The 25,155-nt window shown below is 33.7% G+C and overlaps 2 protein-coding genes across 2 annotated transcripts; both read right to left on the reverse strand.

Moving 5' to 3' along the window:
• Positions 1-267: 267 nt before the first annotated feature.
• LOC127728865 (uncharacterized) lies at positions 268-612 on the reverse strand. The gene has a single exon (XM_052236457.1). It carries the CDS (start codon positions 610-612, stop codon positions 268-270), a length of 345 nt encoding a protein of 114 aa, XP_052092417.1.
• A 19,303-nt stretch (positions 613-19,915) lies between these two features.
• LOC127729195 (acanthoscurrin-2-like) lies at positions 19,916-24,541 on the reverse strand. The gene is made up of 2 exons (XM_052236883.1): positions 24,428-24,541; positions 19,916-20,404 (listed from the first exon to the last, which is right to left on the reverse strand). Exons 1-2 carry the CDS (start codon positions 24,447-24,449, stop codon positions 19,953-19,955), a joined length of 474 nt encoding a protein of 157 aa, XP_052092843.1. The 5' UTR covers positions 24,450-24,541; the 3' UTR covers positions 19,916-19,952.
• Positions 24,542-25,155: the final 614 nt, after the last annotated feature.

Here is a 25,155-nt window from a genome sequence, read left to right on the forward strand (position 1 = left end):
CACATGTAATGAGGCGATTTAGAGCTTGACCTGTTCAATTGACCTCTAGATGTTATTTCAGAAATGTGTGTGTCATCGGGTTTCTATGTCATTGACGTATAAACATTCAAATCATATGCCAATGCAATACTAGTATGTTTAGATGTCAAAAAATCATCAATATCATTGACCACAACGACCATAACATTTATGTAAATAAAGATATGCATTATTCAAAGAGAACAATTAAATTGTGTTCTATTTTTAATATGTCTTCGATTGATACACTTAATATCCTTTTCTATAGGATCTACCACCATAACCGCCTCGACCTCCACCTCCTCCGCCACCTCCTCCACCTCCTCCACCTCCATAACCCTTGCCTCCATAACCGCTACCACCGCGTCCTCCGCAACCTCCTCCATTGCCATAACCCGTGCCTCCATAACCGCCACCTCCTCCACTTCCATAACCACCCATAACGCGTCCTCCGCCACCTCCTTCACTTTCATAACTCGTGCCTCCATAACCGCCATTACTGCGTCCTCCGCCACCTCCTCCACTTCCATAACCGCCACCACTGCGTCCTCCGCCATATCCACCTCCACTGCGACCGCCGCCATAACTACTCATGCCATATCCTCCACCTCCTCTGCCTCCACCACATCCATATCTTCCTCACGGCTGCCATATCCTCCTCCACCACCGCCGCCATACCCTCATCCATAACTACTTGCAATAAGGGCTAACAGGGTAAGAAGAATAAAGGATCTCATCTTCGTTGCTGAAAAAATAATCAACAGAAAGGATGACACATTAATTGATCTTTATTGTATCAAGAAATATTAGATATATACCATGGCGTAGTAGTAACTTATGTTTTAATTCTTACTCAAAAGAACAATCGATGTCATCATGAAGGATTTCAAAACATATTTTTATCAATTTTAAATTCGTACTCCATTGAAATGTTATAAGGATATTATAGAAAAACAAAGGATATGGGGTATCCATCCATGACGCGACATCAGTACATGCACAGAAAAAAACACACAAACTAGCAAAAGGAACAGCGCTTTGTTTGCTGTTCTTTATCTCAAAGTCACAATGAGGCCTTCAACACAGAGCAAAAAACTCTCAACTCACTGCAAGTTTTAGACGTCTTATAGCACCGGCTTTAGCGGATTTCTTTGCAAAAATAATTTGGATAGACTTTGTAAGATGTAACACCACCAAATCGCGACGGGTCAAAAAAGAACATTCTTGAAAGTAGAACATATTTAAATCAAAATAGTTCCTACGCATCGCATAGGTGTAAATATAAAACTTTGTAGAATAATAACGGTATATTGACACACCCCCCCCCCCCCCCCCCCCCCCCCACACACACATTAATAAAATGTTTGAAAGAGAAAAATTTCACTTAAAGCATTTTTTTCAATAGCTTGTCAATGAAAGCCACAACTCTCTATTTATCAAATACAAATGTGTATGAAATTACACAGAGAAATTAAGAAACGACACTTTTAATTGAATAATTGAATTTTGATATTGTACTTATTTGTTTGTTTTTTTTTTTTTTATTTCTTTCAAACTTTAATTGAACTCATATGATTTTTTTTTAAATTTTAATAACTGAATTAAAAAAAAAGAAATATATACTGTGAAAAACTGAAACAGCTAGAAAAAACTTAATGTTTCAATGATTTGTATTGTGTCATATAGAGTCGGAATTATCCAAATACATTTCACATTTGAAATGTAATAAATCATCAGACTTATAGAGAAATAACAATAATAGGTGCAATTGGAAAACTTTTTAACAAAATTTTAAATCTACGACTGGACAGATTTCTTCAGAAAATTAGTATTATACATTAAAGTCAAATTGATTTACGTAGAAAGCCATAACGGCAGACCATATGTTCATACTCAGTATATTCCTCATGAAAACATAATGTAATTTAAAAGAAGGGAGACTGTTATCCTGTTTTATTGACTTTTCAGAAGGCTTTTGATACTGTTATTCATACAGCAATCAAAATGAATCTACTAAAGATTGGGGTTCGGTCTTACTTACATAACATTGTCAAGAGTATGTATGAAATTAGTAGATAATGCGTCAAAATTCAAAATTTCCTCATTAAATACTGGCGTCAAACAAGATGAAAACATTATTCCTAACTTATTCAAAATATTTATATATATGATTTACCAAATTATTTGTCAAGGACAAGGGACCTTGTCAATGTTAATGATAAAGATTCACATTGTTTAATGAATGCTAATAATATTGTTTTATTATCTAGATCAGCAGAAGAGCTACAAGACAAACTGAAATTGCTTGACATTTTTTGCAAAGATTAGTGTCTCAACGTGAACACTTACAAACAAGGATTTTGATTTTCAACAAAGCAGGCAGACATGTTAAACAGAAATTCGTATTCCAGAATATAAACCTGGAATGTGTTTCAAAATACAAGTACCAGGTTTATATTTAATCTCATCGGGCTCGCTAAGTTATGCTCAAAGTGAACCGTACAAGAAATTCATAGAATCTTATTGTAAATTGCGTCAAGTTTTTATCATTAAATCTTAACATTAAAACAAGCCTTTATGTTTTTTATCTCACTCTTTCCTCCAAATGTAAGAAGGAAGGTGTATATTATGTATCTTTCAAAAAATTAAATTCAGGTTTACCCCTTGAGAAACTTCAGGGGCGGGTCCAGGTAAGGGCGTAATGGGCGTACGCCCCCCCCCCCCTTTTCAAAAAAAAAAAAAAAAAAAAAAAAACTCGTTATCTGCATATATTGTATTGAATATGGCAATTTATCATATTCATTAATTAAACACATACTCTGATTTCTTTTTATACTGATTCCCCCATCCGATGGGTGACTTGGACACCTTTTTTAAACAACCAAAGCGGTAAGTAAATCTATACATGAAATGGTTGTTTTGTGTGACACTTCCCCAACGGTCATTCTACATCTATCCGGGGGATACTCGCTATATATGATACCGGGTATGTTCCGACAAACGGGGGTTGCACTTTCAGCTAAATTGTCTGAAATGGGGTTATGTTTTTTTCGCCTTGCATTGGAAGGGGTCAGATTTGACTATCTAGAACGGGGTATTATAAATACAATGTTACACTATTGTTTCAGATAAGGGTAAATGTTTGGTACCATTAAAACGTTTAAACCCGCTGCAATTGTTTGCACCTGTCCTAAGTCAGGAATCTGATGTTCAGTAGTTGTCGTTTGTTGACGTGGTTCATAAGTGTTTCTCGTTTCTTATATAGATTAGACCGTTGGTTTTCCCGTTTGAATGGTTTTACACTAGTAATTTTTGGGGCCCTTTTATAGCTTGCTGTTCGGTGTTAGCCAAGGCTCCGTGTTGAAGATCGTACTTTGACCTATAATGGTTTACTTTTATAAATTGTGACTTGGATGGAGAGTTGTCTCATTGGCACTCATACCACATCTTTTTATATCTACTAAATTGAAAACAACGTTCAAACCTATGATTGCGTTGGATAAAAACCGCAATTTTTATACGTGTGCATGCAAAACAAATTTCTTGGTAAAGGGGTCTAAATACAGCACAAACAACATTTTCCAAAAGACCAAAACAGTTAAAAGGTATATTTTAACAAAACGGGTATGGCTATATATATATATCAAAAGTTCAGAAAAAGCTATCGTTAAAGATTTATTTTTCATTTTACATGCCCATTTCATATAACCTTTTAACTGAATTTACAACTTCTTCCAAAGATTTGATATCCACATGTTAATCAATACATAATTTGAATGATCCGAAGGCAGACTATTTTCACCAATTTCTCTATCATGGAGTCTGTTATAATACTTCATAATATGATGCTGAATTGTTGAAATCCAGGAGCTTCTGACCTTCCCCACCTCCTCCACTTCCATAACCGCCACCACTGCGTCCTCCGCCATATCCACCTCCACTGCGACCGCCGCCATAACTACTCATGCCATATCCTCCACCTCCTCTGCCTTCACCACCGCCATATCTTCCTCACGGCTGCCATATCCTCCTCCACCACCGCCGCCATACCCTCCTCCATAACTACTTGCAATAAGGGCTAACAGGGTAAGAAGAATAAAGGATCTCATCTTCGTTGCTGAAAAAATAATCAACAGAAAGGATGACACATTAATTGATCTTTATTGTATCAAGAAATATTAGATATATACCATATGCATGGCGTACTAGTAACTTATGTTTTAATTCTTACTCAAAAGAACAATCGATGTCATCATGAAGGATTTCAAAACATATTTTTATCAATTTTAAATTCGTACTCCATTGAAATGTTATAAGGATATTATAGAAAAACAAAGGATATGGGGTATCCATCCATGACGCGACATCAGTACATGCACAGAAAAAAACACACAAACTAGCAAAAGGAACCGCGCTTTGTTTGCTGTTCTTTATCTCAAAGTCACAATGAGGCCTTCAACACAGAGCAAAAAACTCTCAACTCACTGCAAGTTTTAGACGTCTTATAGCACCGGCTTTAGCGGATTTCTTTGCAAAAATAATTTGGATAGACTTTGTAAGATGTAACACCACCAAATCGCGACGGGTCAAAAAAGAACATACTTGAAAGTAGAACATATTTAAAACAAAATAGTTCCTACGCATCGCATAGGTGTAAATATAAAATTTTGTAGAATAATAACGGTATACACACACACACACACACACACACACACACACACACACACACACACACACACACACACACACACACACACTAATAAAATGTTTGAAAGAGAAAAATTTCACTTAAAGCATTTTTTTCAATAGCTTGTCAATGAAAGCCACAACTCTCTATTTATCAATTACAAATGTGTATGAAATTACACAAAGAAATTAAGAAACGACACTTTTAATTGAATAATTGAATTTTGATATTGTACTTATTTGTTTGTTTTTTTTTTATTTCTTTCAAACTTTAATTGAACACATATGATTTTTTTTTTTAATTTTAATAACTGAATTAAAAAAAAAGAAATATATACTGTGAAAAACTGAAACAGCTAGAAAAAACTTAATGTTTCAATGATTTGTATTGTGTCATATAGAGTCGGAATTATCCAAATACATTTCACATTTGAAATGTAATAAATTATCAGACTTATAGAGAAATAACAATAATAGGTGCAATTGGAAAACTTTTTAACAAAATTTTAAATCTACGACTGGACAGATTTCTTCAGAAAATTAGTATTATACATTAAAGTCAAATTGATTTACGTAGAAAGCCATAACGGCAGACCATATGTTCATACTCAGTATATTCCTCATGAAAACATAATGTAATTTAAAAGAAGGGAGACTGTTATCCTGTTTTATTGACTTTTCAGAAGGCTTTTGATACTGTTATTCATACAGCAATCAAAATGAATCTACCAAAGGTTGGGGTTCGGTCTTACTTACATAACATTGTCAAGAGTATGTATGAAATTAGTAGATAATGCGTCAAAATTCAAAATTTCCTCATTAAATACTGGCGTCAAACAAGATGAAAACATTATTCCTAACTTATTCAAAATATTTATATATATGATTTACCAAATTATTTGTCAAGGACAAGGGACCTTGTCAATGTTAATGATAAAGATTCACATTGTTTAATGAATGCTAATAATATTGTTTTATTATCTAGATCAGCAGAAGAGCTACAACACAAACTGAAATTGCTTGACATTTTTTGCAAAGATTAGTGTCTCAACGTGAACACTTACAAACAAGGATTTTGATTTTTAACAAAGCAGTCAGACATGTTAAACAGAAATTCGTATTCCAGAATATAAACCTGGAATGTGTTTCAAAATACAAGTACCTGGTTTATATTTAATCTCATCGGGCTCGCTAAGTTATGCTCAAAGTGAACCGTACAAGAAATTCATAGAATCTTATTGTAAATTGCGTCAAGTTTTTATCATTAAATCTTAACATCAAAACAAGCCTTTATGTTTTTGATCTCACTCTTTCCTCCAAATGTAAGAAGGAAGGTGTATATTATGTATCTTTCAAAAAATTAAATTCAGGTTTACCCCTTGAGAAACTTCAGGGGCGGGTCCAGGTAAGGGCGTAATGGGCGTACGCCCCCCCTTTTCAAAAAAACAAAAAACAAAAAAAACTCGTTATCTGCTTATATTGTATTGAATATGGCAATTTATCATATTTATTAATTAAACACATACTCTGATTTCTTTTTATACTGATTCCCCCATCCGATGGGTGACTTGGACACCTTTTTTAAACAACCAAAGCGGTAAGTAAATCTATACATGAAATGGTTGTTTTGTGTGACACTTCCCCAACGGTCATTCTACATCTACCCGGGGGATACTCGCTATATATGATACCGGGTATGTTCCGACAAACGGGGGTTGCACTTTCAGCTAAATTGTCTGAAATGGGGTTATGTTTTTTTCGCCTTGCATTGGAAGGGGTCAGATTTGACTATCTAGAACGGGGTATTATAAATACAATGTTACACTATTGTTTCAGATAAGGGTAAATGTTTGGTACCATTAAAACGTTTAAACCCGCTGCAATTGTTTGCACCTGTCCTAAGTCAGGAATCTGATGTTCAGTAGTTGTCGTTTGTTGACGTGGTTCATAAGTGTTTCTCGTTTCTTATATAGATTAGACCGTTGGTTTTCCCGTTTGAATGGTTTGACACTAGTAATTTTTGGGGGCCTTTTATAGCTTGCTGTTCGGTGTTAGCCAAGGCTCCGTGTTGAAGACCGTACTTTGACCTATAATGGTTTACTTTTATAAATTGTGACTTGGATGGAGAGTTGTCTCATTGGCACTCATACCACATCTTTTTATATCTACTAAATTGAAAACAACGTTCAAACCTATGATTGCGTTGGATAAAAACCGCAATTTTTATACGTGTGCATGCAAAACAAATTTCTTGGTAAAGGGGTCTAAATACAGCACAAACAACATTTTCCAAAAGACCAAAACAGTGAAAAGGTATATTTTAACAAAACGGATATGGCTATATATATATATATCAAAAGTTCAGAAAAAGCTATCGTTAAAGATTTATTTTTCATTTTACATACCCATTTCATATAACCTTTTAACTGAATTTACAACTTCTTCCAAAGATTTGATATCCACATGTTAATCAATACATAATTTGAATGATCCGAAGGCAGACTATTTTCACCAATTTCTCTATCATGGAGTCTGTTATAATACTTCATAATATGATGCTGAATTGTTGAAATCCAGGAGCTTCTGACCTTCCCCATGGACCCTATACCAGGGCAACCGGAATTACGCCTCCCGTTCATAACATCCTGGCCTAGGACCATTGAAATGTTAAGTAACGCCCTATACCCTAGAATTTAGAATTTCTCGTTATTGGTCTACTGCTGTTAAGATCCATCCAATCATTTTAATATACCATAGACAATTAATGTAGAGAATTCGGCATAAAAAATATCAAACCCTGACACTTTAACTATAAAATATATATGCTCCAAGTCAGGAACCGTTACATTAGTGCATTTCACAATTATTTTATGTTTTTTGGCCAAAAAAAGGTCCAAAATAATTTTCGCCTCGCTCCGCTCGGCGAATGATTGTATTCTACGCCCCCTCTTTCAAATATCCTGGAAACGCCCCTGTTGAAACTTTACATAAAATTTAACATTTTTTTCTTTGGGTACACCAAAAAAAATAAATAAAGTCGCAGTGTTGTCTAAACTTGATAGATTTCCAATTTATTATAATATAATCAAAGGGATGCTATTGTACTGGTATTGATTAGAGAATATAGGAGAGACATTTGAACAATCTTAAATACTACACGAACTGAATAAAACGTCATGGTTTGATTCAATAATTGTTGTATCGAAATTACATGGAATTGAGTGTATAAATACAAGAAATTTTCCTTTTTAGGAGTCTATTAAAAAATTAAGAACTATCTCCAAACCAAGCTATCAACTGTGTTCATGAGTTATATTGGATTTTCTTTTCTTTAAGATTGCACAAGATTTGAGGATGAAAGAGGTGATATGTTGTCTTGATTTGAAAAAGTTAATACTTATCTTAATCATATGAACAATCAAATCATTTAGCTTTTCACTGTAGAACATAATGATTTACTTAAAATAATATGTAATTTTATATACAAACATCAACCGTTAGATTGTTATATACATACATATTTTAAAAGTTGGCTTGTTGATTTAGAAGTCAAACACATATTAGTCCTTGAAAGAAAATATAGAAGATATATATTGATTAATATTTTTTTTCTATAAATGAAACTGTTTTATATCCTTAAGGCAACATCCCCATTCAAGTTACCTTTTTATGCTTTTGATACAGGTGGGACAAAGACATTTCCACATATTTATTTCGCATGCTAGTCAATCTTTAAGGTGTCACCCCCTGGTGTCAGTGGCATTTAGGATATCACACTACTATCTTACTTGCTGCCGACACGGGAAGGATTATGGACATGCGCAACCGTTTGGGCTATATAAAAATAAGGAGATGTGGTATGATTGCCAATGAGACAACTATCCAGCCAAGTTCAAACGAAGTAGATGTAAGCAAATTATAGGCAACCGTACGCCCTTTAACAATGAGAAAAATCCAATATACAATCAGCCACATAAAAGCTTAAGCTGCGTAAAAATGTACTTAAGACAGTTATATGTCACTTGATTTTATTAAATGCTATTTTTTTTAATCTCAAATTATATGATTATTGTCATGTCAAATGTTTATGTCCTTTCGAGGCCCTTAGTTGGAATAACATAGTTTTATTCTTCTTCTTTTAAACGCACCAAAACAAAAGGTGTTCCTATCTGAAAACTAACTGAATTTACTGTGTACGAACGTTTGACTTATCAATTTCAGTCAAACATATTGAAAGCTTTACCCATATACTATTCAACACTGCTAACTGCATTAACTACTGAACAACTTACCTTTAGTTTGGAGATTGGTCATATGTGCAATGTTTTGGTACTCAGTCCATCTTATTTATACAAATGTATCGTTCCAGCACATGTACGGTAGCTTGCACAAATTTTGCAACATGCATTGCCTGCATATATTTGGAAACACGAAAGTAATTGAGGAAGTATACATGACATATCTCTATTATAATCGAAAGAAGATTTTTAAAAATCAGATTTGTTTTTAATTTTCCTTGAACTGTATGTTTGTACTTTTCTGGTTCATGTGATCCATTGATGTGCTTTTATAATACTTAGGAACATTTAATTGACATAGAATTTTCGATGTATAAAATCATTTTATTCTTTATTCTTTTTATAAGGGTGAATAAAAAAAAGAATTCCAAATTTAATGAATTCTCAACTTACAACCAATAAAAAATGAGGTTACAGACGTAAATTAGTTTCATCATGGAAGTAATGGTAAACAAGGAGATGTGGTATGATTACCAATGAGACAACTATCCACCAGAGTTTAAAGTGGATTACAGCAACATTAGGGTCACTGCGCAGCCTCCAACAATGATCAATACTGATACCGTATAGTCAGCTATATAAAAGACTCTGGTATGACAAAATGATAAACAATTCACACGAGACAACCAAGGGCTGATTTCTGTAAAAACAATTAACGAAAACCCAATATGACACTAAGTTTACAAACACAACCACTGACAAATAGTAAACAAAGACCACCACTGACTTACAGCAAACAAAGACCACTACTGACTAATAGAAAACAAAGACCACCACTGACTTAGAGTAAACAAAGACAACCTCTGACTTACAGTAAACATAGACAACCACTGACTAACAGTAAACAAAGACAACCACTGACTAACAGTTAACAAAGACAACCACTGACTAACAGTAAACAAAGACAACCACTAACTAACAGTAAACAAAGACAACTACTGACTTACAGTTAACAAAGACAACCACTGATTAACAGTAAACAAAGACAACCACTGACTAACAGTAAACAAAGACAACCACTGACTTACATTCAAAGACAACCACTGACTTACAGTAAACAAAGACAATAACTGACTTTTGTAAACAAAGACCACCACTGACTTACAGTTAACAAAGACAATTACTGACTTACAGTTAACAAAGACAACCACTGACTAACAGTAAACAAAGACAACCACTGACTTAAAGTTAACAAAGACAATCACTGACTTACAGTTAACAAAGACAACCACTGACTTACAGTAAACAAAGACAACCACTAACTTACAGTAAACAAAGACAATCACTGACTAACAGTAAACAAAGACAATCACTGACTTACAGTAAACAAAGACAACCACTGACTAACAGTAAACAAAGACAACCACTGACTTACAGTAAACAAAGACAACCACTGACTTACAGTAAACAAAGACAATTACTGACTTACAGTAAAGAAAGACCACCACTGACTTACAGTAATCAAAGACCACCACTGACTTACAGTAAACAAAGGCAACAGCTGACTTACAGTAAACAAAGACAACCACTGATGGTCTGTTATTCGTGAAAGGAACAACCTACCACAGGATGTAAGATGTTATCCACAAAACATTATTAAAATTGTGATGTTAAGAAAGTCAATTCATATTATAATACTGCTTGTAGAAAAGACCAGATACTTCATGCCAGATTCCGGATGAACTGCAATGGTTTAAGTGAACGTCTTTTACAGAAACAATATTGTTCATTCTAACCTCTCTATATGTAAGCAGGTTGAGAACAGCAAGCACTTCATTCTAGATTGGCAAAATTATAGATTCTAAGGACACAAACCATTTACAATCTTCCAAGAAATTTCAACATACAAACCTTCTTATTGGATAGTGAACACGAAAATAATTTTATAAGTTGTACAAAATTTTATTTTGGATCAAGAAGATTTAGTCTTGAAGTCTTCTAAGTAGATTATAGAATAAATCAAAGTAAGAAATTTTAATTAAAATTCTACTGAGATTGGCCTAAAGGTATAGGCAAATACAAAAATATAGATTAGTTCTCTTTTTCATATTTACTCTGCAGTGTTTGTTACTCGTGATGTGTGGATGCAGTAGAATGTGATCCCGTGCCTGTAGTGTATGCCCTTGTACTTTTACAGTTAGGATGTTTTGTTTGTGAGAGAGCTGCCAACATATTCCATTCCATTATATTAATGTTCTATTTCTTCTACTGTATTTTATCCCTACCCCCTTCTATGTAATTTCTGTGTCATTTGGTCTCTTGTGGAGAGTTGTCTCACTAGTAATCATACCACATCTTCTTATTTTTATACAGCTGTCTGAATAGAATATGAAAGAAAAAAAACCTGCTATCATTATCGCATACATTATATATTGCAACATGTGACAAAACCGATAAAGGGAAATGCCAACACATGTTGCAATGTTGAAAACTTTTGTCGTTTCATTCATCAAGAAATCACATGTAATGGGGCCGGCGATTTAGAGCTTGACCTGTTTAATTGACCTCTAGATGTTTTTCAGAAATTTGTGTGTCACTGGGTTTCTATGTCATTGACGTATAAACTTTCAAATCATATGCCAATGCAATACTAGTATGTTTAGATGTCAAAGATTCCTCAATATCATTGACCACAACGTCCATAAAATTTATGTAAATAAAGATATGCATTATTCAAAGAGAACAATTAAATTGTGTTCTATTTTTAATATGTCTTCGATTGATACACTCAATATCCTTTTCCATAGGATCTACCACCATAACCGCCTCTACCTCCTCCTCCGCCACCTCCTCCACCTCCTCCACTTCCATAACCCTTGCCTCCATAACCGCTACCACCGCGTCCTCCGCGACCTCCTCCACTTCCATAACTCGTGCCTCCGTAACCGCCACCACTGCGTCCTCCGCCACCTCCTCCACTTCCATAACCGCCACCACCGCGTCCTCCGCCATATCCACCTCCACTGCCACCGCCGCCATAACTACTCATGCCATATCTTCCACCTCCTCTGCCTCCGCCGCCGCCATATCTTCCTCCACGGCTGCCATATCCTCCTCCACCACCGCCGCCATACCCTCCTCCATAACTACTTGCAATAAGGGCCAACAGGGTAAGAAGAATAAAAGATCTCATCTTCGTTGCTGAAAAAATAATCAACAGAAAGGTTGACACATTAAGTGATCTTTATTGTATCAAGAAATATTAGATACATACCATGGCGTACTAGTAACTTATGTTTTAATTCTTACTCAAAAGAACAACCGATGTCATCATGAAGGATTTCAAAACATATTTTTATCAATTTTAAATTCGTACTCCATTGAAATGTTATAAGGATATTATAGAAAAACAAAGGATATGGGGTATCCATCCATGACGCAAAATCAGTACATGCACAGCAAAAACACACAAAATAGCAAAGGAACAACGCTTTAATTGTTGTTGTTTATGTCAAAGTCACAATGAGGCCTTCAACGCAGAGCAAAAAAACTCTCAACTCACTGCAAGTTTTAGACGGCCCCTAGCACCGGCTTTAGCGGATTTCTTTGCAAAAATAATTTGGATAGACTTTGAAAGATGTAACACCACCAAATCGGGACGGTTCAAAAAAAAGAACATACTTGAAAGTAGTACATATTTAAAACAAAATAGTTCCTACGCATCGCATAGGTGTAAATATAAAACTTTGTAGAATATTAACGGTATATTGACATACAACCCACACACACACACACACACACACACACACACCAACACACACACTAATAAAATGTTTGAAAGATTTAAATTTAACTTTAAGCATTTTTTTCAATAGCTTGTCAATGAAAGCCACAACTCTCTATTTATCAAATACAAATGTGATTGAAATTACACAACGAAATTAAGAAACGACACTTTTAATTGAATAATTGAATTTTGATATTACAAGAAATTGTACTTATTTGTTTGTTTTTTTTTTATTTCTTTCAAACTTTAATTGAACACATATGATTTTTTTTTTAATTTTAATAACTGAATTAAAAAAAACGAAATATATACTATGAAAAACTGAAACAGCTAGAAAAAACTAAATGTTTCAATGATTTGTATTGTGTCATATAGAGTCGGAATTATCCAAATCCATTTCACATTTGAAATGTAATAAATCATCAGACTTATAGATAAATAACAATAATAGGTGCAATTGGAAAACTTTTTAACAAAATTTTAAATCTACGACTGGACAGATTTCTTCAGAAAAATAGTATTATACATGAAAGTCAAATAGATTTACGTAGAAAGCCATAACGGCAGACCATATGTTCATACTCAGTATATTCCTCATGAAAACATAATTTAATTTGAAAGAATGGAGACTGCTAGCCTGTTTTATTGACTTTCAGAAGGCTTTTGATACTGTTATTCATACAGCAATCAAAATGAATCTATTAAAGATTGGGGTTCGGTCTTACTTCTATAACATTGTCAAGAGTATGTATGAAATTAGTAGATCATGCGTCAAAATTCAAAATCAAGTTACTGTTTTCCTCATTAAATGCTGGCGTCAAACAATTTTAGAACATTATTCCTAACTTATTCAAAATATTTATATATATGATTTACCAAATTATTTGTCAAGGACAAGGGACCTTATCAATGTTAATGATAAAGATTCACATTGTTTAATGAATGCTAATAATATTGTTTTATTATCTAGATCAGCAGAAGAGCTACAAGACAAACTGAAATTGCTTGACATTTTTTGCAAAGATTAGTGTCTCAACGTGAACACTTACAAACAAGGATTTTGATTTTCAACAAAGCAGGCAGACATGTTAAACAGAAATTCGTATTCCAGAATATAAACCTGGAATGTGTTTCAAAATACAAGTACCTAATTTATATTTAATCTCATCGGGCTCGCTAAGTTATGAGTAAAGTGAACCGTACAAGAAATTCATAGAATCTTATTGTAAATTGCGAAAATAGTTTTTATCAATAAATCTTAACATCAAAACAAGCCTTTATGTTTTTGATCACACTCTTTCCTCCAAATGTAAGAAGGAAGGTGTATATTATTAAAATTAAATTCAGGTTTACCCCTTGAGAAACTTTGCATAAAATTTAACATTTTTTTCTTTGGGTACACCAAAAAAAATAAATGAAGTCGCAGTGTTGTCTGAACTGGATAGATTTCACCGCAAACTGCAACATTGAGCGGATTCATAAGCTGCAAAAGCGCACAGCAAGATTAATTTTGAATAAACCTTTTGATTATCCATCAAAATCAATGTTTAAAGAATTTTATTGGATGACCATTTTTACACGGATAAAATATTTTCAAGCCATTTTAATGTTTAAATGTATGAATGGACTAGCGCCAGATTATCTTACTAGTAAATTTACTGCGTGCAGTGATCTATATAGTTATTCTCTTAGGTCAACAACATCTGGACATCTTCATTTACCAAGGCCAAAGTCTGAATACTTCAAAAAGACTTTTCAATTTTCTGGTCTACTTATTTGGAATAGTTTGCCAAATGTTATAAAGGATTCAAGTCATATCGAAAGCTTTAAGGTGAAATGTGCTAATCTTTTTTTCACAAAACAAAATGAGTAGACACACTTTTTTTTTTCTTAGGACATTCTTGCCATGCTAGTTCTACAGTCTGTTTTCATACTTGTGTATATAAATTTGTAATTATGTACATCTCTATTGATTATTGTGTTATATGCATTGATTGTTATATGTATTAATTGTTCATTTTAATGTGTGAAGGCCTCGTGTGAGATTAACAATTGTATGTTAAATGAGTTACCTTCGTTAAATAAAGAATTTATTATTATTATTATTATTATTTCCAATTTATTTTAATATAATCAAAGGGATGCTATTGTACTGGTATTGATTAGAGAGTATAGAAGAGACATTTGAACAATCTTAAGTACTTCACCAACTGAATAAAACATCATAGTATGATTCAATAATTGTTGTATCGAAGTTACATGGAATTGAATGTACAAATACAAGAAACTTTCCTTTTTAGGAGTCTATTAAAAATTTAAGAAGTATCTCCAAACCAAGCTATCAACTGTGTTCATGAGTAATGTCTTTTTGATTGCACAAGATTTGAGGATGAAAGAGGTGATATGTTGTCTTGATTAGAAAAAGTGAATACTTATCTTAATCATATGAAAAATCAAATCATTTGGCTTTTCACTGTAGAACATGTTGATTTACTTAAAATAATATGTAATTTTATAAACAAACATCAACCGTTAGATTGTTATATACATACATATTTTAAAAGTTGGCTTGTTGATTTAGAAGTCAAACACATATTAGTCATTAAAAGAAAATATAGAAGATATATAATGATTAATAAGTTTTTTTTCTATAAATAAAACTGTTTCATATCCTTAAATCAACGTCCCCATTCAAGTTACCTTTTTATGCTTTTGATACAGGTGGGGCAAAGACATTTCCACATATATATTTAGCATGCCAGTCAATCTTTAAGGTAACACCCCCTGGTGTCAGTTGCATTTAGGATATCACACTGCTATCTTACTTGCTGCTGACACGGGAAGGACTATTAACATGCGCAACCGTTTGGGCTATATAAAAATAAGGAGATGTGGTATGATTGCCAATGAGACAACTATCCAGCCAAGTTCAAACGAAGTAGATGTAAGCAGTTATAAGCAACCGTACTCCCTTTAACAATGGGAAAATCCCAATATACAATCAGCCACACAAAAACTTAAGCTGCGTAAAAATTTACTTAATATAAAAAAGAAGATGTGGTATGATTGCCAATGAGACAACACTCCACAAGAGACCAAATGACACAGAAATTAACAACTATAGGTCACCGTACGGCCTTCAACAATGAGCAAAGCCAAAACCGCACTGTCAGCTATAAAAGGCCCCGAAATGACAATGTAATACAATTCAAACGAGAAAACTAACGGCCTAATTTATGTACAAAAATTAACAAAAAACAAATATGTAACACATAAACAAACGACAACCACTGAATTACAGGCTCCTGACTTGGGACAGGCAGATACATACAGAATGTGGTGGGGTTAAACATGTTAGCGGGACAGTTATATGTCACTTGATTTCATTAAATGTTATTTGTTTTAATCTCAAATTATATGGTTATTGTCATGTCAAATGTTTATGTCCTTTCGAGACCCTTAGTTGGAATAACATATTTTTATTCTTCCTCTTTTAAACGCATCAAAAGAAAAGGTGTGCCTATCTGAAAACTAACTGAATTTACTGTGTATGAACGTTTGACTTATCAATTTCAGTCAAACATATTGAAAGCTTAACCCATATACTATTCAACACTGCTAACTGTTAAGCATTAACTACTGAACAACTTACCTTTAGTTTGGAGACTGGTCATATGTGCAATGTTTTGGTACTCAGTCCATCTTATTTATACAAATGTGTCGTTCCAGCACATGTACGGTAGCTTGCACAAATTTTGCAACATGCATTGCCTGCAGATATTTGGAAACACGAAAGTAATTGAGGAAGTATACATGACATATCTCTATTATAATCGAAAGAAGATTTTTGAAAATCAGATTTGTTTTTAATTTTCCTTGAACTGTATGTTTGTACTTTTCTGGTTCATGTGATCCATTGATGTGCTTTAATAATAATTAGGAACATTTAATTGACATAGAATTTTCGATGTATAAAACCATTCTTTTTATAAGGGTGAATAAAAAAAGAATTCCAAATTTAATGAATTTTCAACTTACAATCAATTTAAAATGGGGTTACAAACGTAAATAGTTTAATCATGGAAGTAATGTAAAAAAGGAGATGTGGTATGATTACCAATGAGACAACTATCCACCAGAGTTTAAAGTGGATCACAGCAACATTATGGTCACTGCGCAGCCTCCAACCGTATAGTCAGCTATATAAAAGATTCTGGTATGACAAAATGACAAACAATTCACACGAGAAAACCAAGGGCTGATTTCTGTTAAAATAATTAACGAAAACCCAATATGACACTAAGTTTACAAACACAACCACTGTCTTACAGTAAACAAGGACAACAGCTGACTTACAGTAAACAAGGACATTTACTGTCTTACAGTAAACAAAGACAACCACTATCTTACAGTAAACAAAAACCACCACTGACTTACAGTAAACAAAGACCACCACTGTCTTACAGTAAACAAAGACCACAGCTGACTTACAGTAAAAAAAGACAATCACTGTCTTACAGTAAACAAAGACAACAGCTGACTTACAGTAAACAAAGACAACCACTAACTTACAGTAAACAAAGACCACCACTGACTTACAGTAAACAAAGACAACCACTGACTTACAGTAAACAAAGACAACCACTGACTTACAGTAAACAAAGACAACCACTGACTTACAGTTAACAAAAACAACCACTGACTTACAGTAAACAAAGACAACCACTGACTAATAGTAAACAAAGACAAACACTGACTTAGAGTAAACAAAGACAACCGCTGACTTACAGTAAACAAAGACAACCGCTGACTCACAGTAAACAAAGACAACCACTGATGAACAGTAAACAAAGACAACCACTGACTTACAGTAAACAAAGACCACCACTGACTTACAGTAAACAAAGACAACCACTGACTTACAGTAAACAAAGACAATTACTGACATACAGTAAACAAAGACCACCACTGACTTACAGTAAACAAAGACAATTACTGACTAAAAGTAAACAAAGACACTGACTAATAGTAAACAAAGACCACCACTGACTTACAGTAAAAAAAGACAACCACTGACTAATAGTAAACAAAGACAACCGCTGACTTACAGTAAACAAAGACAACCGCTGACTTACAGTAAACAAAGACAACCACTGACTAATAGTAAACAAAGACAACCACTGACTTACAGTAAACAAAGACCACCACTGACTAACAGTAATCAAAGACAACCACTGACTAATAGTAAACAAAGACAACCACTGACTTACAGTAAACAAAGACAACCGCTGACTTCCGGTAAACAAAAACCACCACTGACATACAGTAAACAAAGACCACCACTGACTAATAGTAAACAAAGACCACCACTGACTAATAGTAAACAAAGACAACCACTGACTAATAGTTAACAAAGACCACCACTGACTTACAGTAAACAAAGACAACCACTGACTAATAGTAAACAAAGACAACCGCTGACTTACAGTAAACAAAGACAACCGTTGACTTACAGTAAACAGAGACAACCACTGACTTACAGTAAACAAAGACAACCGCTGACTTACAGTAAACAAAGACAACCACTGACTTACAGTAAACAAAGATAACCGCTGACTTACAGTAAACAAAGACAACCACTGACAAATAGTAAACAAAGACAACCGCTGACTTACAGTAAACAAAGACCACCACTGACTAATAGTAAACAAAGACCACCACTGACTTACAGTAAACGAAGACAACCACTGAGTAAACAAAGACAACTACTGACTTACAGTAAACAAAGACAACCACTGACTAATAGTAAACAAAGACAACCACTGACTAACAGTAAACAATGACAACCACTGACTTACAGTAAACAAAGACAACCACTGACTTGCAGTAAACAAAGACAACCACTGACTAATAGTAAACAAAGACAACCACTGACTAACAGTAAACAAAGACAACCACTGACTTACAGTAGACAAAGACAACCACTGACTTACAGTAAACAAAGACAACCACTGACTTACAGTAAACAAAGACCACCACTGACTTACAGTAAACAAAGACAACCACTGACTTACAGTAAACAAAGACCACCACTGCCTTACAGTAAACAAAGACAACCACTGACTTAGAGTAAACAAAGACAACCACTGACAATATTCTAAGAAATTTCAACATACAAACCTTCTTATCGGATAGTGAACACGAAAATAATTTTATAAGTTGTACAACATTTTATTTTGGAAACAAGAAGATTTAGCATTGAAGTCTTCTAAGTAGATTATAGAATAAATTAAAGTAAGAAATTTTAATTAAAATTCTACTGAGATTGGCCTATAGGTATAGGCAAATACAAAAATATAGATTAGTTCTCATTTTCATATTCAATCTGCAGTGTTTGTTAATCGTGATGTGTGGATGCAGTAGAATGTGTTCCCGTGCCTGTAGTGTATGCCCTTGTACTTTTTCAGTAAGGATGTAATGTTTGTAAGAGAGCTGTCTACATATTCCATTATATTAATGTTCTATTTCTTCTACTGTATTTTATCCCTACCCCCTTCTATGTAATATCTGTGTCATTTGGTCTCTTGTGGAGAGTTGTTCTCACTAGTAATCATACCATATCTTCTTATTTTTATACAGCTGTCTGAATACACCTTATCGCTATTCCCGCTTGACCCGAGAATCTGTCCCGCTTGAACTTTTGACGTCATACAACAATCACTTTTCCATTGTGGCGTCAGATATTTTCTATTATGACGTCAAAATTTTACGGGAACTTTTGTGATGTCAAGTAATGGCGGACAAATAGCGATAAGGTGTATAGAATATGAAAGAAAGAAATCCTGCTATCATTATCGCATATATAATATATTGCAACATGTGACAAAACCAATAAAGGGAAATGCCAACACATGGTGGAATGTTTAAAACTTTTGTCGTTTCATTCATCAAGAAATCACATGTAATGGGGCGATTTAGAGCTTGACCTGTTTAATTGACCTCTATATTTTTTTTCAGAAATGTGTGTGTCATCAGGTTTCTATGTCATTGACGTATAAACATTCAAATCATATGCCAATGCAATACTAGTATGTTTAGATGTCAAAGATTCCTCAATATCATTGACCTCAACGACCATAACATTTATGTAAATAAAGATATGCATTATTCAAAGAGAACAATTAAATTGTGTTCTATTTTTAATATGTCTTCGATTGATACACTCAGTATCCTTTTCCATAGGATCTACCACCATAACCGCCTCGACCTCCTCCTCCGCCACCTCCTCCACCTCCTCCACTTCCATAACCCTTGCCTCCATAACCGCTACCACCGCGTCCTCCGCCACCTCCTCCACTTCCATAACCCGTGCCTCCATAACCGCCACCTCCTCCACTTCCATAACTCGTGCCTCCATAACCGCCACTACTGCGTCCTCCGCCACCTCCTCCACTTCCATAACCGCCACCACTGCGTCCTCCGCCATATCCACCTCCACTGCCACCGCCGCCATAACTACTCATGCCATATCCTCCACCTCCTCTGCCTCCACCGCCGCCATATCTTCCTCCACGGCTGCCATATCCTCCTCCACTACCACCGCCATACCCTCCCCCATAACTACTTGCAATAAGGGCTAACAGGGTAAGAAGAATAAAGGATCTCATCTTCGTTGCTGAAAAAAAAATGAACAGAAAGGATGACACATTAATTGATCTTTATTGTATCAAGAAATATTAAATACATACCATGGCGTACTAGTAACTTATGTTTTAATTCTTATTCAAAAGAACAACCGATATCATCATGAAGGATTTCAAAACATATTTTTATCAATTTTAAATTCGTACTCCATTGAAATGTTATAAGGATATTATAGAAAAACAAAGGATATGGGGTATCCACCCATGACGCAAAATCAGTACATGCACAAAAACACACAAAATAGCAAAGGAACAGCGCTTTTATTGTTGTTCCTTATCTCAAAGTCATAATGAGGCCTTCAACACAGAGCAAAAAAACTGCACTGCAAGTTTAAGACGGCCCCTAGAACCGGCTTAAGCGGCACACACACACACACTAATAAAATGTTTGAAAGAGAAAAAATTAACTTTAAGCATTTTTTTCAACAGCTTGTCAATGAAAGCCACAACTCTCTATTTATCAAATACAAATGTGTATGAAATTACACAACAAAATTAAGAAACGACACTTTTAATTGAATAATTGAATTTTGATATTTCAAGAAATTGTACTTATTTGGGGTTTTTTTTTTTATTATTTCTTTCAAACTTTAATTGAACTCATATGATTTTTTTTTTTTTTAATTTTGATAACTGAATTAAAAAAAAAACGAAATATACACTGTGAAAAACTGAAACAGCTAGAAAAAACTAAATGTTTCAATGATTTGTATTGTGTCATATAGAGTCGGAATTATCCAAATACATTTCACATTTGAAATGTAATAAGTCAGCAGACTTACAGAGAAATAACAATAATAGGTGCAATTGGAAAAATTTTTAACAAAATTTTAAATTTACGACTGGACAGATTTTTTCAGAAAAATAGTATTATACATGAAAGTCAAATTGATTTACGTAGAAAGCCATAACGGCAGACCATATGTTCATACTCAGTATATTCCTCATGAAAACATAATGTAATTTAAAAGAAGGGAGACTGTTAGCCTGTTTTATTGACATTCAGAAGGCTTTTGATACTGTTATTCATACAGCAATCAAAATTAATCTACTAAAGATGATCAAAGATTGGGGTTCGGTCTTACTTCTATAACATTGTCAAGAGTATGTATGAAATTAGTAGATCATGCGTCAAAATTCAAAATCAAGTTAGTGTTTTTCCTCATTAAATACTGGCGTCAAATAATTTTAAAACATTATTCCTAACTTATTCAAAATATTTATATATATGATTTACCAAATTATTTGTCAAGGACAAGGGACCTTGTCAATGTTAATGATAAAGATTCACATTGTTTAATGAATGCTAATAATATTGTTTTATTATCTAGATCAGCAGAAGAGCTACAAGACAAACTGAAATTGCTTGTCAATTTTTGCAAAGATTAGTGTCTCAACGTGAACACTTACAAACAAGGATTTTGATTTTCAACAAAGCAGGCAGACATGTTAAACAGAAATTCGTATTCCAGAATATAAACCTGGAATGTGTTTCAAAATACAAGTACCTAGTTTATATTTAATCTCATCGGGCTCGCTAAGTTATGCTCAAAGTGAACCGTACAAGAAATTCATAGAATCTTATTGTAATTTGCGGAAATAGTTTTTATCATTAAATCTGAACATCAAAACAAGCCTTTATGTTTTTGATCACACTCTTTCCTCCAAATGTAAGAAGGAAGGTGTATATTATTAAAATTAAATTCAGGTTTACCCCTTGAGAAACTTTGCATAAAATTTAACATTTTTTTCTTTGGGTACACCAAAAAAAATAAATGAAGTCGCAGTGTTGTCTAAACTGGATAGATTTTACCGCAAACTGCAACATTGAGCGGATTCATAAGCTGCAAAAGCGCACAGCAAGATTAATTTTGAATAAACCTTTTGATTAACCATCAAAATCAATGTTTAAAGAACTTTATTGGATGACCATTTTTACACGGATAAAATATTTTCAAGCCATTTTAATGTTTAAATGTATGAATGGACTAGCGCCAGATTATCTTACTAGTAAATTTACTGCGTGCAGTGATCTATATAGTTATTCTCTTAGGTCAACAACATCTGGACATCTTCATTTACCAAGGCCAAAGTCTGAATACTTCAAAAAGACTTTTCAATATTCTGGTCTACTTATTTGGAATAGTTTGCCAAATGTTATAAAGGATTCAAGTCATATCGAAAGCTTTAAGGTGAAATGTGCTAATCTTTTTTTCACAAAACAAAATGAGTGGACACACTTTTTTTTTCTTAGAACATTCTTGCCATGCTAGTTCTACAGTCTGTTTTCATACTTGTGTATATAAATTTGTAATTATGTACATCTCTATTGATTATTGTGTTATATGCATTGATTGTTATATGTATTAATTGTTCATTTTAATGTATGAAGGCCTCGTGTGAGATTAACAATTGTATGTTAAATGAGTTACCTTCGTTAAATAAAGAATTTATTATTATTATTATTATTATTTCCAATTTATTTTAATATAATCAAAGGGATGCTATTGTACTGGTATTGATTAGAGAGTATAGAAGAGACATTTGAACAATCTTAAGTACTTCACCAACTGAATAAAACATCATAGTATGATTCAATAATTGTTGTATCGAAGTTACATGGAATTGAATGTACAAATACAAGACATTTTCCTTTTTAGGAGTCTAGTAAAAATTTAAGAAGTATCTCCAAACCAAGCTATCAACTGTGTTCATGAGTAATGTCTTTTTGATTGCACAAGATTTGAGGATGAAAGAGGTGATATGTTGTCTTGATTAGAAAAAGTGAATACTTATCTTAATCATATGAAAAATCAAATCATTTGGCTTTTCACTGTAGAACATGTTGATTTACTTAAAATAATATGTAATTTTATAAACAAACATCAACCGTTAGATTGTCATATACATACATATTTTAAAAGTTGGCTTGTTGATTTAGAAGTCAAACACATATTAGTCATTAAAAGAAAATATAGAAGATATATAATGATTAATAAGTTTTTTTTCTATAAATAAAACTGTTACATATCCTTAAATCAACGTCCCCATTCAAGTTACCCTTTTATGCTTTTGATACAGGTGGGGCAAAGACATTTCCACATATATATTTAGCATGCCAGTCAATCTTTAAGGTAACACCCCCTGGTGTCAGTTGCATTTAGGATATCACACTGCTATCTTACTTGCTGCTGACACGGGAAGGACTATTAACATGCGCAACCGTTTGGGCTATATAAAAATAAGGAGATGTATGATTGCCAATGAGACAACTATCCAGCCAAGTTCAAACGAAGTAGATGTAAGCAGTTATAGGCAACCGTACGCCCTTTAACAATGGGAAAATCCCAATATACAATCAGCCACATAAAAGCTTAAGCTGCGTAAAAATTTACTTAATATAAAAAAGAAGATGTGGTATGATAGCCAATGAGACAACTCTCCACAAGAGACCAAATGACACAGAAATTAACAAATATAGGTCACCGTACGGCCTTCAACAATGAGCAAAGCCAAAACCGCACTGTCAGCTATAAAAGGCCCCGAAATGACAATGTAATACAATTCAAACGAGAAAACTAACGGCCTAATTTATGTACAAAAATTAACGAAAAACAAATATGTAACACATAAACAAACGACAACCACTGAATTACAGGCTCCTGACTTGGGACAGGCAGATACATACAGAATGTGGCGGGGTTAAACATGTTAGCGGGACAGTTATATGTCACTTGATTTCATTAAATGTTATTTGTTTTAATCTCAAATTATATGGTTATTGTCATGTCAAATGTTTATGTCCTTTCGAGACCCTTAGTTGGAATAACATATTTTTATTCTTCCTCTTTTAAACGCATCAAAAGAAAAGGTGTGCCTATCTGAAAACTAACTGAATTTACTGTGTATGAACGTTTGACTTATCAATTTCAGTCAAACATATTGAAAGCTTAACCCATATACTATTCAACACTGCTAACTACTGAACAACTTACCTTTAGTTTGGAGACTGGTCATATGTGCTATGTTTTGGTACTCAGTCCATCTTATTTATACAAATGTATCGTTCCAGCACATGTACGGTAGCTTGCACAAATTTTGCAACATGCATTGCCTGCAGATATTTGGAAACACGAAAGTAATTGAGGAAGTATACATGACATATCTCTATTATAATCGAAAGAAGATTTTTGAAAATCAGATTTGTTTTTAATTTTCCTTGAACTGTATGTTTGTACTTTTCTGGTTCATGTGATCCATTGATGTGCTTTAATAATAATTAGGAACATTTAATTGACATAGAATTTTCGATGTATAAAACCATTCTTTTTATAAGGGTGAATAAAAAAAGAATTCCAAATTTAATGAATTTTCAACTTACAACCAATTTAAAATGGGGTTACAAACGTAAATAGTTTAATCATGGAAGTAATGTAAAAAAGGAGATGTGGTATGATTACCAATGAGACAACTATCCGCCAGAGTTTAAAGTGGATCACAGCAACATTAGGGTCACTGCGCAGCCTCCAACCGTATAGTCAGCTATATAAAAGATTCTGGTATGACAAAATGATAAACAATTCACACGAGACAACCAATGGCTGATTTCTGTTAAAATAATTAACGAAAACCCAATATGACACTAAGTTTACAAACACAACCACTGTCTTACAGTAAACAAGGACAACAGCTGACTTACAGTAAACAAGGACATTTACTGTCT

This window comes from Mytilus californianus, unplaced genomic scaffold, assembly GCF_021869535.1.
Source record: "Mytilus californianus isolate M0D057914Y unplaced genomic scaffold, xbMytCali1.0.p SCAF_2, whole genome shotgun sequence".
Lineage (NCBI taxonomy): Eukaryota > Metazoa > Mollusca > Bivalvia > Mytilida > Mytilidae > Mytilus > Mytilus californianus.

What these genes read in the sequence shown, in the direction of transcription:
- LOC127728865 (XM_052236457.1), bottom strand. Translation starts at nt 612, where the DNA reads ATGAGTAGTTATGGCGGCGGTCGCAGTGGAGGTGGATATGGCGGAGGA.
- LOC127729195 (XM_052236883.1), bottom strand. Translation starts at nt 24,449, where the DNA reads ATGACCAGTCTCCAAACTAAAG. An exon ending in GACCAGTCTCCAAACTAAAG is followed by an intron (nt 20,405 to 24,427) that starts GTAAGTTGTTCA and finishes TTTTTTTTTCAG; the next exon opens with CAACGAAGATGAGATCCTTT.